The sequence below is a fragment of the Xyrauchen texanus genome, chromosome 28 (assembly GCF_025860055.1).
Source record: "Xyrauchen texanus isolate HMW12.3.18 chromosome 28, RBS_HiC_50CHRs, whole genome shotgun sequence".
In the NCBI taxonomy this organism is placed as follows: domain Eukaryota; kingdom Metazoa; phylum Chordata; class Actinopteri; order Cypriniformes; family Catostomidae; genus Xyrauchen; species Xyrauchen texanus.
The window spans coordinates 13,426,592-13,443,906 of NC_068303.1; the positions used below are offsets into that span (position 1 = coordinate 13,426,592).

General features: G+C 36.5%; 2 protein-coding genes across 6 annotated transcripts in view; both read right to left on the reverse strand.

The window, feature by feature from the left end:
- Positions 1-1,106: 1,106 nt before the first annotated feature.
- LOC127622394 (LIM homeobox transcription factor 1-alpha-like) lies at positions 1,107-11,673 on the reverse strand. Its single transcript, XM_052096495.1, has 7 exons — positions 11,495-11,673; positions 6,104-6,321; positions 4,473-4,654; positions 3,978-4,055; positions 3,489-3,570; positions 1,573-1,734; positions 1,107-1,463 (listed from the first exon to the last, which is right to left on the reverse strand). The coding sequence occupies exons 1-7, from the start codon at positions 11,671-11,673 to the stop codon at positions 1,327-1,329; spliced, it is 1,038 nt and encodes a 345-aa protein (XP_051952455.1). The 3' UTR covers positions 1,107-1,326.
- A 2,563-nt stretch (positions 11,674-14,236) lies between these two features.
- LOC127621652 (retinoic acid receptor RXR-gamma-B) overlaps positions 14,237-17,315 on the reverse strand; it is a 34,597-nt gene continuing 31,518 nt past the window's right edge. For all 5 annotated transcript variants that reach the window (XM_052095334.1, XM_052095333.1, XM_052095335.1 and 2 more), the window contains 5 exons: positions 17,110-17,239; positions 16,319-16,451; positions 15,980-16,071; positions 15,535-15,640; positions 14,237-14,711 (listed from right to left, as the gene is read on the reverse strand). In XM_052095334.1, coding sequence (XP_051951294.1) covers positions 14,564-14,711; positions 15,535-15,640; positions 15,980-16,071; positions 16,319-16,451; positions 17,110-17,239 — 609 coding nt within the window. In that variant the 3' untranslated portion in view covers positions 14,237-14,563. The remainder of the gene's footprint in view (positions 14,712-15,534; positions 15,641-15,979; positions 16,072-16,318; positions 16,452-17,109; positions 17,240-17,315) is intronic.

The window sequence follows — 17,315 nt, forward strand, 5'->3', positions numbered from 1 at the left end:
TGAACTTGAACAGCAGGTAAATGTCAAAGTGCAGTCTGTTAATGCAAGTTGGGCTCACTGATCAGAATTCATTTACATTTGAAGCCAGAATTGCAGCCTGCCTTGTTACTTTTGTACCCTGATGTAATGAACGTTAAGCCTTACTTATTTTTTTCATCACAAAAAAATATTCTGTGCTTTTAACAAAAGATATGGGGCTTCAGGCCTATTAGCCAGTGTCTAGCGATGCCGCTGGACAGAAATTATGACAGAATTTTCATTTTTAGATAAGCTATCCCTTTATCCTTAACCTTGCTCTCATTTACACATTGCAGTTCACCTTAACTTTTCTTTGCAAACTCGGCTGACAGGGGCACATGACAGGGACAGTTAAATTGTCCCTGCCCAATTGTGGCTCGTACATCTGGAGGTCTGATTTCAGTAAGAAATGTGAACCTGCTACAGACAGCGAGAGAGGGTTCATGGCTGGGGCAAAAGAGGCAAAGTATGAAAGGCTTGCTATCTCTACAGCATGCCATACATTTTCACATGAAGTTATCCTCAACCTCAATCCAGCACAGTACAATACCCCAAACTATAACATGGGGGGGGGGGGGGGTCACACAAGAGCCCGTGAGATTAAAAAGTATGCAAGTATGCAGGTTGGCTAGGGCTAGAGAAGAGAGTCACATTGTAGGCATTCATGGGAGACTGTGGCACGATGTGGCCTTTGTTTATGTTCAACTGTAAGTCTAAAGATCTGGGAGATGTTATGACCAGTGGGAGACCACTGTCCTGTTTTTGGTAAAGTGCCACAGAGATATGCATCATGACAGGAGGTGCTGAAAGCTTAGACTGGGTATGACCTTGAGTTTGGTCAAATGCCAGCTGTCATTGCATGCTGCTAAAAAATGTGAAATAGAGAGTATATGATGTGGGATTGGTGTGGATACAAAGAATTTGCTATAAAGTACCCGATCACTAACATGCATTACAAAAATGCACAGCATAAACTGATGTGGGGGATATGGAATCAGAATCAGCTGTGTAGTGTGTAATCTATATAGTGTGTCATATAGATTTTTTTTTTTTTTTTTAAATAATATCATTTTCCCAGACACTGAGCATTGCATTGTAATTCAGTTCACACACAAAACATAATAAATACAAATTCCACAGAACATTTTCATCACAGTACATTTCCACTGTCGGCAGTCACCACCTACTCTAGAAGTCCTGAAACATGCAAAAGCACAGTACTCGCACAAGCAGTACACACCCATTCACACATGCATACACACATACACTCTCTCTATATACATCTCTCCTAAAGAATCTAAATAATGCTCAAGACGTGAAGTAAGAGTCTTGCATTGAATACAAACAGTCAATGGGTGTCAAGAGCAAGGGTTCACTGGATGACAAACAGTCTGCTAAATGGCACAGAGGGTCACTATCCGTATCGTCATAGAAAGTGTCACAACCTATAAAGAGAGAGAGAGAGAGAGAGAGAGAGATGATGATGAATGTGATTGGCAAAGAGCAAAAAGTTTTTCTAGATCTGTGTTTTTGAGCCTTGTGTGTGTTTTATACCATAGGGATGCATGTGGTCTCCAGGCATCTGTGGAGGGGTGAGGCCCTGTCTGAAGGGGTCCAGCTTGAAGCTCTGTGACTCAAGACCGATATTCTGGTGGGGCAGTGAGACATATGAACCTGCACTTTCTAGTTCAGCAGACAGCCTTCCACAAGAGGGTGCTGTGGATATAAAAATGTGAAGAAAAGGGGCACAGTGGTATTGCAGTGTAGATTTTAAATCCAGATGTACAGTTTTATTTACAGGAATAATTCAACCAAAAATATAATTTCTGCCATTATCTCTTCACCCTCATATCACTCTATTATAATAACACTCTTGTTATCATAAAGTTCTGTTATTTGTACTGCTCTTTTCCATACAAACACATTTCATAGTGACCCTGTCTCTAAAGATCCAAATATGACCAAAATACATAAATAAATGCAACATAAAAGTATAAAACCAATTAAAAAAAGAAAGAAAGGCAAAAAAAAGTAGTCCAACCAATATAAAAGTAGAGAGTACGTAAAAGTAGTCCATAAGACACCAGAAGACTATATAGCGCACATGGTGTACAGGCTACTTTTATGGTGCTTTTAAAATGTTTTTTTGTTTGTTTTGTTTTTTGTCTTTAAAGATGATTACTATGACATCACTATTAGGGATGTCTCGATACCATTTAAAAAAAAAAAGTTTAAGAGTACCGCTACTGCCTTTTTGGTCCTCGCTGATACCTGTTTTTTTGGTTTTATTTTTTTCTGAAATTCCATATCAACAGTTTATTTAAATTTTTATCATCAAAATGGTTTCAAAGAATTCTTTAAAACTTTTATAAAATGAAAATATAACAATTCATTTTCAACATAATATTATATTATTTTTATCAAATGAAGTGCTTTTATACAGAAACTCACAACACAATCCAAAATACATTGGACTTATATTTTGTCAAATAAAGTGCTGCATAACATTGCATCATAGATGTGAGATATTGCTTAAATATAATACAATTAATATTTATTTATTATTATTATTAGTAGTAGTAGTAGTGATCTATTTCTGTTGTACTTTTTTCCATATAAATGTAGCTTTTATTTTGCCGGAGCTTTTATTTTGAAGTATTTCTGTGTTGTTCTGAGTGTAGCTTCTCAATCCAGAAAAGCCAGTGGTGACATGACTCAAAGTGATTATTAAAATGCAAAAGGCTGCTATTCAATTAAATAAATATGTAGTCTGTATGTGCCTCATGCTACAAAGTGAATTAGTGCTCTGCTCAATGTAATCTGCAACAAACAGAGCCTGCAATACTCATGATGATGTTTTCAGTGTATGAGCCGAGGAGCTCTAAAAGGTATGTGCAGTTTGTGTCTTAATGTCAGCACAACACCGGCTCCACACATTCACAACTGCTTAAATTTGAAGCACACAGCATATGCAAACTATATATTCATCCAATTAAATCGCAGCTATATCTCACTAGGACATAACGTAATTTTAATTAGTGTGCTGAACGTTTACATAAAGACATTCGTACATCAAATGGTATCTGTTTTTGGTATCAGAGCATTTTTACGAGCACAAGTAGAAGTACATGAGTGCGGCATCTGACCCATTTCCGATACCAGTATCGTATCGGGACATCCCTATTCACTATAACTGTTGTTGTGTGGGAAAAAGTTGCATTAAGATAATTCACAATTTACATTTTCTGTTCCACAGAAAAAAAAAATAACAGCATACAGATTTGGAACTGCATGAGACTGAGTAAATAATTCATAAATGCATGAGAGTGAGTAAATAATTCATTTTTGGGTGATCTATTCTTTTTATACCCTTCCCTAAAAGGATGGGTTTATGCTACATCCAGTACATTAGAGACCCAGAGAATGTGATGTGTGTGTGTAGAGTCAGGAGTTATGTGAATTTTGTGTACCAGTGTGTTGTGCTTGGATCTTGTTCTCCTGTGGAGACATACTTTGCTTCTGCTGCTGTTGTCTTCTTGCCAGTTTTTTCATCTTCATTTCATCACAAACAAAGAAAAACACAGATTTGTAAGCATTCACACACACACACACACACACACACACACATATATATATATATATATATATATATATTATTATTATTATTATTATTATTATTATGTGAAGGCAGGGAACACACACAGAGCTACCCTGAAAGGATCTAATCTAAGTGCATCTATACATAATATGTCATCAGTTTCCTACATGAAGCAATAACACAAATTGTTTCCTTATTGGCAAGCTCATACACTGCAGAAAGATGTCTGCTATCAATCGCATAAGTTCATGTTCTTTCAATGTGTGTGTGTGTGTGTGGGTGGGTGGTTGGATTGGAGGGAGAGAGGGAAGAAGGGAGGGAGTGTGTGTGTGTGTGTGTGTGTGTGCGCAAATCAAATTACCTTGGCTCTTTGGTTTTGGAACCAGACCTGAACAACTCGTACGCTCAATCCTGTCTCTGCTGCCAGCGTCTCCCTCACCTTACAATAAGAGCAAGACAGAAAGAGAGCCATAGTGTGACCTTCATGGTTTATGGTCATAGTCTAACTAATGAACTGACCCACACTGGAGTATCAGATCAACAAAGATAGATACAGCAATGCTGCAGACAAGCTGCAGTTGGAGAGGGGTATCACTCCTTACCACTGCACAAAATAAAAACTCCATAGCAATTTTTAAAAGGTATTTTTAAATGTATGGAGAGTGAAAACAATGTTTGACATTATCATCCTTATAACTCTTCATTTGAATTAAGCAAGTATATTTCTTCATAAAAGTAGTTGAATTATTAGTATGTCAGTTAAGATGAATTCAGACTATTATCAAGTCATTTAAAGTGCTTGAACTTGTGTTAAATATAGTCAGATTACAGACAAGTTTGTATTTTAATGGCTGACCTTTCGACATGGTTTGGATGAGACCTCAAAAGAAGCTTTGAAAGCTCGTCTCTGCTGTGTTGTGAGGATGGTACGAGGCCTTTTGGGTCTCTTGTGTTCCATGTCCCCTGTTGTGTTACTGTCCCCTCCAGACTTAATGTTCCCTTCATCATATTCCTTCTCCTCATCATCTTCACTTTTACCTGTAGTAAAGGTAACCTAGTTATACATAAGTGCCTATGAGCTTATAACAATAAATAACTAAACCTAATAAGCTAATAACTATGATTATTAGCAACCAATATCAATTGGGGTTTTCTCTGTTTTAGAAGCTTAAATGTATGTTCTGGGTTCAATACAAGTTAAGCTCAATAAACACGATTTGTGGCACAATATTTCTTAACACACAAAAAAAAAAAACAATTATCAACTCATCATTCGTTTATTAAAAAAAAAATTACAGAAGGCACTTACAATGGAAGTGAATGGAGCTCGTCCATAAAAGCTAAAATACACATTGTTTCATAAGTATAGCCATAAAATGTAAACCGTAAAGTGTAAACTTGATTTTAGTGTTATAAAATTGCTTACTAACCTGATCTGTGTAAAGTTAAATCCAATACTGGGATTTCAGGATTTTGTGGTCATGGCAAAAAAAGTTGTAATATTGGGTAGAACTACTAACACAAAGTTAAAATAAATGTAAAAAAAAGTTATCGCATATTATGTTTACATCTTGTGGTTATACTTTTGAAACAGTGTGTATGTTTATGGACTGGCCACATTAATTTCCATTACAAGTGTTACCACAATTTGTTTTAAAGGTGCACTTAGAAACTTTTGTCTTTGTGTTGTGACTTACACTGACACCTAGCGGCTTGGATGCAGCATCATGTAAAATCAATAGTTTTCAGTTTCAGATGCCGTTGTAAAAATGTAGTCTTGCCAAGTCAGCCATGATTACTTTAAATCAAATGATTTAGGATTAAAACTTTTTTAATGAGGAATAAAATTGCTGAGTGCATCTTTAAAAAACTTTTTTCGTCTTCTTTGGAAATCAACATTATGCTGTCATCAAAATTGAGTCTAATTTGCATTGAACCCAGAATATTCATTTAATTATCTTAAAAATGCAATGATAAAAAGAGATTTATAAGTTTTCATCTACTGTATATATTGTAGACTATGAATATTGTAATTCTTTATGTATACAAATGGTATATCACAGTATCACAGTGACTGCAACTGAAGTTCCCTTTGTGAGGTTTTGGCTGGGTTTTTAAACTGTAAACCCGGATAACGCAGTAATTTAAACAACAGGATAAACCACATAACTGGTAAACTGGTAATCAGAAGGTCACTGGTTCGATCCCCACTTCAACCACCATTGTGTCCTTGAGCAAGGCACTTAACTCCAGGTTGCTCTGGGGGATTGTCCCTGTAATAAGTGCACTGTAAGTCGCTTTGGGTAAAAGCGTCTGCCAAATGCATAAATGTAAATGTTTATATTTATTACTTTTAGTTGAATGTATATTTTAATGTTTATTGAATCTATCTTAATCATTGCAGTGCCTGTGAGCATATGGTTTGTCAAAAGAAGACTGTAGTGTCCCACTATTAATCTGGAATGTTTGAGTGTGGTAAAACAATACCTGAGTCGGAGGTGGTCGGGCTGGCCAGTTGGTTGTGATAGTCTCTGGCACAGATCAGCCTGTCCCCTGTAAGCACACAGCGGTCCCCCTTCTGCAGCCTGCATGCACACACACAGCAGCAGAAACAGCGCAGGTGGAAGACTGCAGTGCCTGCGTGCATCACCAGCTCGGCTGGAGAGATGACCTCCGTGCAGCCCTTGCACCGTACCCAAAACAACCTAACAAAGAATGAAAGTGTTTTTTTAGAATGGCTAAGTTAATTGTGGGCTGTGTGCATAACTTCTAATCACTTAATGATGGCTTAAAGGGATAGATCACCCAATAATTACTTTATTCCAAACCATATGACTTTTTCTGTTGAACACAAAGGGAGATGTGAGGCAGAATGTTAGCTGTCATTCTGCCTCACATCTCCTACTGCGTTCCCAGAAAAACTCATAGCCTATGGGTTTGGAACAACAGGAGGGTGAGTAAATGATGACAGAACTTGCATTTTTGGTTTACTTATTGCTGTAAGATTCAGTATACAGATAGCAGATCTTTTCTTTTCAAACTTTGGAATAGTACCACTCAGAAATTCCAGAAATGTTGCCGAGTTGCTCCGTCCATCATGGAATGAGACAAGAACTTGCCATATTCCCTTGCCCTCCCCTCCACCCAAATCAACTCCCCCAAAAACACGCAGACGCATACCCACAGCATGGTGAGTGTGCATCTTAGCACCTGGCAACCAGAGCTGGGTTTCAGGGGCTAAAACAGAGGCTGCCGGCTCCACGACTGTGTCCGGGGTAGGGCTCCCGGGGAGGGGGGAGAAAGGAGCTCTGCAGGCTGTGGCTCCAGACGGAGGGAAAGAATCATGCCGCCCGGCGGGCGAGGCCGGTCCAGGGAATAATCTTAACTCGACTTAACCAAACTGAGACAAAGGAGGGAGCTGGCCCAGAGCCTCGCTGCCATTGTCCTGCCCTGGCAGACACCACATTTTCTGTTTGTCAAACTGGCCTGAGATTTCCGCGCCCGGAGGGGGGCGGAGGTCAGAGCTGAAGTCTAAGGTTTGGGGTGAGCATGACAGGGAGACTTAGAGAGACATGTCGACAGAGGTGCTTCAAACCCAGACTGACAGGTTACCCTTTTATGCTACAAAGAAGTCCAAGATGTTTCAATCATAGATGGTTGAAGGAATTAGACTCATCTAATTGTATTTCTTTACTGCCAGGGCAATGATAATATTTAAAGGAAGAGTTCACCCAAAAGTAAAAATTATGTCATCATTTACTCATCCTCATATTGTTCCAAACCCATATTAATTTATTTCTTTAGTGAAACACAAAAAGAGATAACAGGCAATTTGTTTGGCTCAGTCACCATTTACTATCATAGAAACTTTTTTCCATAAAAGTATATGGTGACTGCACATTATGTGTTCCACGGAAGAAAGTCATACGGGTTTGGAACATATTAGGGTGGGTAAATAATGACAGAATTGGGTGAACTTTCCCTTTAAGGATGTTCATGCATTAAAGATGTGTGCTAATGTTTATTACTTTTTCTTTCTGATTTTGTTACAATTTTTACCAATTATAGGCTTTTGCCTATTGATCAGTGGGTGTTATTATGTATAGCTCAACTAGGTGCATGGGAGCATGTTAAAAAATGTTATCTTCTTCTGATATGTATGAATAGAAATATCCCAAAGCTTTGCATTGTTGAGTCCTATTAGTGTTGCCCTGGGGTTGTTGGGGAAACTGGTGAGAGTTCTCTAGAGTTCAGTAGGAGGGACAGAAAGAAGTGACAGCTCTCTACGTTATACACAAGTGCATCTATAGTAGACACAGTGTGTCGATGGTTCCAATGTGTATTAAGTAGAATTTGATGTACAACATGTCTCAGATATGATCTCAGAGTTTATATTGATGAATGTTAGGAATGCCTAATCTAGCACACACTCCAGCTACTCATGAACACCTTTCGATTTCAAATTCAGTCATGGAGAGTCTGTGAGGTTTTGATTTGAAATATTTCAGTGTATTCACTATGATTACTGGAAAAGGAGGGCACTGAGCAGCAGCACACTGCGGTAGGCAATGGTCATTCTGAATTTGAAAAGAACATCTACTGTATGATTTTATGGTGAAAAGAAAATCAGTAAATTGGTTGCCTGATGAGATTCTGTTCGAATAAACAATTTCAGGATTATACACAACTATACTGCTTGAGTTGTACCTGTGGCCTTTGAAGAAGCATTTCTGGATATGTGTGATTATAATTTGAGTGTGTGTATGTGTGTGTGTGTGTGTGTGTGTGTGTGTAATCATGGGTATTAGTGGGGGTTAATTGTTGATTCTGTGTATATATGTTTTGCTTTTCTGTGTTCAATATGTGACAATAAAAAAATGTTAATCTAAATCAAAAAAATAAATACATTTAATTACAGCTAAAGTAAGTCAGACCATTATTGTAAAAATGCACAATTTCAAAGTTATTTCCACAAGATGTTGACATGATTTGAGAGTGATTTTAATGTAATAACATTGATTACAAGGTTCACCAGTGTTGCGCCATCATGGCAACGAAATTGTAATACTGGATACAATGTGTATTTTAATGTTAATGGAATGGCCAATAGGCATTGTTTTAGGTATGGATGACAGGGACATGTCCCTACCAACTTTCAGAATATCAGAAGAATCTCAACCAACATTTGGGTTATTTTAAATCTTCTCTGTTTCCTTATTCATGTGTAAACTATTTTCCGACCACTTTGGAAGCAGTGAATAAATGGCATTGTCACTTGTCACCTGTTCCTTTTCTCAGCACTGTTTATGCTGCACCAATCACAGTAGTTTCTAATTTTTTATCAATACTTTTCTGGAGATTGCAAGGGCAAATTTCTATTTGTATCTTATGTCTATAACTTAAAAATAATAGATTTAATTAAGCAAAGTTTTCATGTACAAATTGTTTCTGTCAAAGTACAAATAAACATCCAGAGTTTTGCAATCAGCCCAATGGATTCTGCTTTTTGCAGCCACTAAGTGCCCTTTTTAAGAAGACAGCTTTAAATTTGTTTAGGTAATGGGGTGGATTAGCAATATGATAAAAGATAATGTGGAAGTGAAGAGAGTTGGAAAGCAGAAAGTGGGGGAACAAAAATCATTGGTTACAGTAAGGCGATTAAAATTAAAGTCAATGACGCCAGTTCCAAGGGTGTAGGATTGGTCTGAATATTTAAAATTAAAGTTGGTATTAAGCAGCCTGCTGGCCCAATTACATTAAAGCTGCTCTTTAACCTGGTCAGTAACTGCTGGGTCAGCTAGCTGAGTCCATAGTGAAGCACTGGGCTACTGGGCAGGAGTGCCAGCCAAGCACTGAGTATGTGGCTAATTGGTCAGGTCAGATATCTCACGGTCGGATGGGCATCAAGCAGGGGCACCAGTGGGCACCAACCTATCCAGATGCCTCGACATACTTCACATGCAGGGATCTACACCCTTTCCCAAAAAATGCACACATACACAAACACACACTCATATGCTCGTGCATAAGGCACTCCTGTAACCAGAACATATGGCCAAATGCTCTACTCTCCTAGAGACCTCATTGGCTACCTCAGCCATCTTATTAAAAGCACAGTGGTCACTTTTCCATCATTCTAACTTTTGATGGACAAATGCGAAAATGTGATATGGGGGAACACTTTGGTTATCATTTAGGCTGGGCTGAAGCCAAATGCTTTGCAGAAGCCAGAGCCTGGTGGCAGTTGTGACATCAAGCTCTTTTTGACAGCAGAGAGTGGAAACTGCTACCCAACTATAAGAATGTGATTTTTACAGTTTATAGTTTTAGTAACCTTATTTGATGATCAAACTTCTAATATTGACTATAACTATTGTTGGCTGTTTTTCCTGGGTCATTACGCTCTGTAGTTTGGCACGCTGTCTATTTGGAGGTGAGAAGAACATGAGTGTGTGAATGAGAAAGAGACAGAGATTTGGGGGTTGTAGGGGGTCCGAGCACCGTGTTGATGTGGCCATATGCTGTCCCCAGCTTGCCGTTGCCACGCCGATGGGTCCTGCTAATTTAACACATCTTGACAGCGTGTCAGTAGTGCTGTTCTCCTGATCTAACTGTGTGTGTTTGTGTATGAAAGCCTCCTCACATTCCATGACCCACCGCGACCCTTCCTCCTGCAGTCACCTTGTCTTTCTGGAGTACTGTGCCAAGTCCCCCAATACACACACAATCTCTCTCTTTCAAACACACACAACAACAGACACTCATCATAGGACAATAATAGGACTGCATTTTGTTCATGTGAAAACTTTGAGGTGGCGTGTAAATAAGCAAAAACAAACAAACAAAACCCTAAAACAAATAAGCACATGCATTAATTTTAAGCATCAACGTCAGCAAAATCAGGCATAATGATATATCAAATATCAGAGAAGAATTTGTAATAAATCCAGTGTTGGGTGTAATCTAAGTACAAAGTAATTAGTAACTGTAATATAATTACTTTTGGCAAAAAATGTGTGTAATGCATTATATTTTAAATTCTTGTAATCAGATTACAGTTACTCTCTTTTAAGCACATTATAGGGTTATGCTTATTTCAAATATATTATTTATGTAGAATAAATTAAATTCATTGTGAAGGAGAAATGTGAGGTGCTGAGTGTACGACGTGTGTAACAGTGCAATTTTATGTTAACATTACTTAAAGTTATATCCATCGTTTTATATAGGTATTAAAATGAAAGCAAACTGCTACACCTCAAGTTTCATTGGGAAATAAAATGTATATTTATTGCTTTGTCCTATGATTAAAAAAAAAAAAAAAGCTTGAAATTATTTCACAGGGTAAAATAATCTATTCTAAACTAGAAAATGTTGCAACCGGTCAATTTTTTATTTCCATTAAACATTTTATTTAAAAGTAAAAAGAGTTTAGGAACTTCAAGCCATATTGAGTAAGAGTATCGTTATCTAGACTTTGAACTGTTTTTAGAGCCTAAGAAGTACATTTTTTACAAGAAGTACAAATGAGACATCAGTAAAATATTTAGGAATAGATCGGGATAAATCGTCTTATTTTTTCTATAACATTTGATTCAAGAAAAGTAAATAGCGAAGCCAGGAACAAATCATTTCCTTGACTGAAACCTAATGAATTGAGCGAGAAACAAAAACGAAAATCACTAGTAAACAAACTTCTATATGACTGTGCAGCTGTAGCTATAAGTGTCCTTCATTTAGTGACGACACTTCTGACAACAATGGACCATGACGTCACAAAAATGTTGAACCCCGAAAATCGTTGATTGAAATATGCGTATACGATAGTAGGCCTATACGAAAGGCAGTAGATCTATAAAGAATGTATGGATGTCTTACTGCTGGTAGTCCCGCTTGCAGTATAGTGTCTTATTGCGGAGGAAGCAGGTGTTTTTCAGCGGCTCGCGACATGAAGCACAGTACAGGCAGCGCTCGTGCCACAGTCCGTCCTGCACGCGGAGCAGGTACGTGTCCCGGATGAGCTCATTACACCCCTCACACACCCTCTTTCTCCACATGTCTGAAATAAATACATGTACTTCTAGTAATTAATCTGGTAACTTTAACACAATTTTAAGTTTGAGCAATAGAAATATAGGCCTACAGTTTAATGGGCCTATTAGGTTAAAATAACATATTTTTAAACGTGAAGTAAAGATGTTTTTCCAAAGATGACGGAAAAGTATTAGAATATAACGTAAAAGTGAAAACAACCACTGCAAAACAAGAAACATAAGAGAACTAAGTCTGCATTCCCCCACGATCTTTACAAAAACAAACTATAATATAAATTACAAGATACAAGTTATTCCAATTAATGACATTTAATAAACATCATCTTGCAATATACTACATTACTATTTATTTTATTTTTATTTAAACTGAAAGGTTGTCTTTAAATTGGGCATTATCAAATTACCGCACATAGTCAAAACAAAAGAACAAAAACTTAAAAGGACTTTACAGACAGTAGACTAGACAAACACACACTTACCATTGAAGATAAATTATCTGTTTTGTTGTCCGGTGTAACTTTCGACGGATGCTTATAGTTGTATAGGCTCGCAAAAGCTCCATAGGAAAACTAACCTGTGCGTCGTGCGTCACCTTCCTTCTCTCTCTCTCTCTCTCTCTCTCTCTCTCTCTCTCTCTCTCTCTCTCTCTCTCTCTCTCTCTCTCTCTCTCTCTCTCTCAATTCAATTCAATGGGCTTTATTAACATGAAACCTTCAAAAACAATGTTGCCAAAGCATCATATAGAATACATTAAATAAAAGCAAAATACATTTAATAGAATTTTATATACAGTATATAATATAATTATTAGTAATATATAAATAACAATAATATATAAATTACAATTATTATTTATTTTACCATATCACATCACATTGTGTGTGTGTGTGTGTGTGTGTGTGTGTGTGTGTGTATGTGTGAGCGTGTATTTATCACTTTGTGGGGACCAAATGTCCCCATAAGGATAGTAAAACCCGAAATTTTTGACCTTGTGGGGACATTTTGTCGGTCCCCATGAGGAAAACAGCTTATAAATCATTCTAAATTATGTTTTTTGAAAATGTAAAAATGCAGAAAGTTTTCTGTGAGGGTTAGGTTTAGGGGTAGGTTTAGGTTTAGGGGATAGAATATAAAGTTTGTACAGTATAAAAACCATTATGTCTATGGAAAGTCCCCATAAAACATGGAAACACAACATGTGTGTGTGTGTGTGTGTGTGTGTGTGTGTGTGTGTGTGTATCGTGTATAATGATATAGGTTAATAACTATACTAACGATATGAAAGCATTGCACTAACTTCTCACTTAAGAGCAAACATAAAGGGATATTACAATACAAGTTCATCTCAATCGATTGCATTTTTGTCTTAAAATTGATTACCACAGAAATACATTTTGACTCATTTCTTCTTGTCTTTAAAAATAAATAAATACAAAAACCACTTACAGTACAATTGAATGAATGGGGTACATTTTTGGAGGGTTTAAAGGCAGAAATGTGACGCTTAGAATTTTATTAAATAACTTAAATTAATGATTCTGTTAAAACCCATGTATTATTCGAACTGCAGTTGTTTAAATCATAATTTTTACAGTCCTTTTAAGGTTTTAGGGTTTGATGACATTACACTGTCATTGCAAAGAAGTTGTAAAATTGGTTATAACTTTACACATAAAAGGTTAGTAAGAGAATTGATCATACTAAAATCATTTAGGCACACATATTGTTTATGTCTTGTGGTTATACTTTTGAAACAATGAGTATTTTAATATTTACGTATTGGCCCCATTTACTTCCAATTTACTTGCCTCACTGTAAACCAGATTTTGACGATTTTTTGCTTTTGATAGTCAAATGCTGTCGATTGAGTTTAACTTGATTTGAACCCAGAATATTCCTTTAAGACTATCCTGCGGAAAGTACATTTAAAAAATGTTGTTCCTTATTTTAAACGTCTTGAAATAAACAAAGCAAATATTGCATAATTTAAAAGGAGCTATATTCAGATAATGAGATCAGATTTTTATTAAATATAGAAATATATTATTTAAAAAATACTGACCATGAAATAATCAGGGGCGCAGCTAAACAAAATTGTGCACCCCGTGAATCTGTCGAGCGAATATATATATATATATATATATATATATATATATATATATATATATATATATATATATATATATATATATATATATATTATCAATAAATATATTTCAGTAAATATTTTAATAAAGTTACTACCTTCATAAATGTACTGTCTCAGCAGTTATAGTGATAGAAAAAGCCACAGTCCTTTATTACATTCGCTCACATGTTGAGAAAAAGATAAATATTGTGGTTTGTAATCGTCAAAAACGGCGCCATCTGGTGGGCTGGACACAATGCCGCAGATGTGTGAAGCATGGTGTTCTGCACCTGTAAATGATTATTTATTTGCGATATGAATGCTCTAGTAATAAGGTCCTACTTGGACAGGAAATTCTGACAACACGCTCTTAGACAAAACATTATTAAAAAAGACTAATGACACAAAAGCGTTTAAATATTTAAATATTTATTTGGACAGAATTCTAAACTTCATTAAAAAAATTATTGTCTGGGTTTGATAAAAGTATTCTTTGAATAAAATAAAATTACTTTATTGCATTTTCTTGCCATTAGAATGGATACCTGATGTTAGCTATTTACAGAGACAAGCATATTTCTAATAAAACCATTCCAGTAAAATGAATTTCATCTGTATATTTTAAGACATACCCCTCTTTTCCCTCCCCATAATTTTCACAAGAATAACAGTTTGTGCTTGGCATAACATATGCAGCTTCAATCAAATGTATTATTATATTAGTTACATAGACATATGTACAAAAATGCTGAGTTGAAACTTGTGTCACGTGATCTGGTGGGGGGCTTCAAGCATCTCCATTAAGAAAGTGTCTATCGGTGTGTCACCAATCAGCTTGAAGAAAAATAGGTGCTCCAAACACTTGAGTCCGATGGATCGGAGAGCGGGGAGACGCAATAAAAGTTTAGCAAACCTGTGAAATATTTTAGAGACATTAAAACACACTCAAGACAAATTAACTACACATAATTGTTCAGTAGTGTAAACTCATGCACTGAAATGGTCTCATTGGCAAAATCCTAAACAAGATGCATGTACTAAGAAACATTATTTATAAAGTACACTCACTGAGAACTTTATTAGGAACACCTGTACACCTACTTATTCATGCAATTATCTAGAATCATGCAGATATGGGTCAGGGGCTTCAGTTAATGTTCACATAAACCATCAGAATGGGGAAAAAAGTTGATCAAAGTGATTTTGACCGTGGCATGATTGTTGGTGCCAAGACAGGTTTGTTTGAGTATTTCTGTAACTGCTGATCTCCTGGGATTTTCATGCACAACAGTCTCTAGAGTTTACTCAGAAAGGTGTCAAAAACAAAAAACATCCAGCGAGCGGCAGTTCTGCAGACAGAAAAACCTTGTTGATGTAAGAGGTCAACGTAGAATGACCAGAATAGTTTGAGATGACAAAAAAGCTACGGTAACAGATAATCACTCTGCACAATTGTAGTGAGCAGAACTGCATCTCAGAATACACAACACATCAAACCTTGAGATAGATGGGCTACAACAGCAGCAAACCATGACAGGCTCTTTATTAGGACCATAGTGTTCCTCATAAAGTGCTCAGTGAGTGTATGTTTTATTAATCATGATGCCCTAGTACTAAAGGTCACACATTTAAGTGACAGAAGGAATTAAGAACTAAAAATAAAACTCTGCAGAATGCAGATAAAATTTGAGAACGAGAAATAAATATGAGTCTCTACTGAACAAACACATCTGTACCTGCCAGGCTGGTTGGGGTATTTCTGTTTGGTGTAGGTTTCAAGTGAGGCATAAACCTTCTCCCTAAGTGCTTCTACCTCCGCTGGGTTTGACAAGCCTTTGGCGTCTATGAATAAAGGCAATGTCCATGATTAATTATATATATTCTCTGTATATCAGTATATCTTATTCATGTGCTTACTTATGATCGATTGAAATTGTGTAACATGATGAAAAGACATGTTTATACAGGCTTAAAGCATGTTATAGGCTTGTTTATGGTTCATTATACTTATTAAAATACAGTATATATATATATATATATATATATATCGTAACTAACTTTTGATCACTTGAAATCATGAAAACACAAAAAAAAAATGTATTTGAAAATTACAAATAAAATATCTTAATTTATCTATTCAGCACACATTAATGTACTATTCAGTGATAATAAATAGCACACCAGGGTTGAAGAGGACGATGGCCCTAAGGCAGCCCAGTTCTGTCTTATCCATCTGCATGTCCTTCATTTTAGAAACCAGCTCAGTAAGTACTCTGTCACACAAATACAAACAGAAATCTTAATGTTCTAATGTACAATACATGTTTGAGGGCAAGCGTAGACAAATCTTTTCTAAACATTCTAAAGAAATCAATTCATACATACTGTACAATGTAGTCCAGCATATTGACACACATGAACTCATTTTAATAGACTAAACTTTGCTCTGCCTGAGCTTGTGTTGATAACTGAGATGCATGTTAAGTCAAAGCCAAATCAGGTTGAAGGCTGAATGATCACCTGTTGAAAATGGAGCCCACTCCGGCACTGTGAGCACTACTCCTGTGGACATGGAGGCCTGTGCCCAATAAGATGCCATCTTTAACTGTGATTGAGCGATGAGAGAATGAAGCGATGAGGAGCTCATTCCATCCTAAGATGAGAAAAAAAAATAACATGATTACTAGAAGGATGATTTACACTCTCACTTTAAGTCTCTGTTTTTCTCTCTCTGTCACTCCCTATGGATTGTTTTCAGTGCTGTTCATTATTGAGTCAGTGTGATGTTCTGTGGTGGCTAATTTAGGAGCACATGTGAAATGTTTGACCAGCAGAGGTCTGCATTTTCACCTAAACGACTAACACCACAGTTCTGTCTGAGGAAAAACATTGTGATTTTAAGTACTGTATGTACGGTCCAAAGGTTTGAGACCACATAGAAAATCTGGGATATTTTTTTGTACATTTAAAACAGAAATAAACAGCTTTAAGATTTTGAAATTTTTTAAAGAAAAGTTATGATGTAAAATGTAGATTCCGCACTATTACTAGGTCCCTTGTCAAATATAAGCAAATTTGTGACATAGAGCATATTAACTCATTCGAATAAAAGGCCAGATTTCCTTGCTTCCATTTCAGCACAAAAGATAACTTTAAGAGCATTATCAAATCATGTGGGGATAACATGGATCATCAGGTTTTGCAAAAGGAGGACATGATGATTAAATTTTGTATTAAATTAGAAAAAATGCATTTGGACATTTGGACCCTCCTGCATGTACATACTGTATATGTGTGTGAGTTCCACATACCTGCTCGAAGCAGAATGACTTGATCATCCAGAGGCAGATCGGAAAAATTAGGTATTCTTTTGGCCCACTCCACCAAAGTGAACAGTTGCTTGTCAGCTGCGTGGCAGATATTAGTGACTGGATCATTCGTCTGAAGAGGGAGACCAAAAAATAAAGTGCCTTAGTAGTTTTCAAAGGATTTTTCATGGAGGCTAAAGCCAGCAAGT

What these genes read in the sequence shown, in the direction of transcription:
- LOC127622394 (XM_052096495.1), bottom strand. Translation starts at nt 11,673, where the DNA reads ATGTGGAGAAAGAGGGTGTGTGAGGGGTGTAATGAGCTCATCCGGGAC. An exon ending in GATCCAAGCACAACACACTG is followed by an intron (nt 1,735 to 3,488) that starts GTACACAAAATT and finishes TTATATCCACAG; the next exon opens with CACCCTCTTGTGGAAGGCTG. An exon ending in AGACCACATGCATCCCTATG is followed by an intron (nt 1,464 to 1,572) that starts GTATAAAACACA and finishes CTCTCTTTATAG; the next exon opens with GTTGTGACACTTTCTATGAC.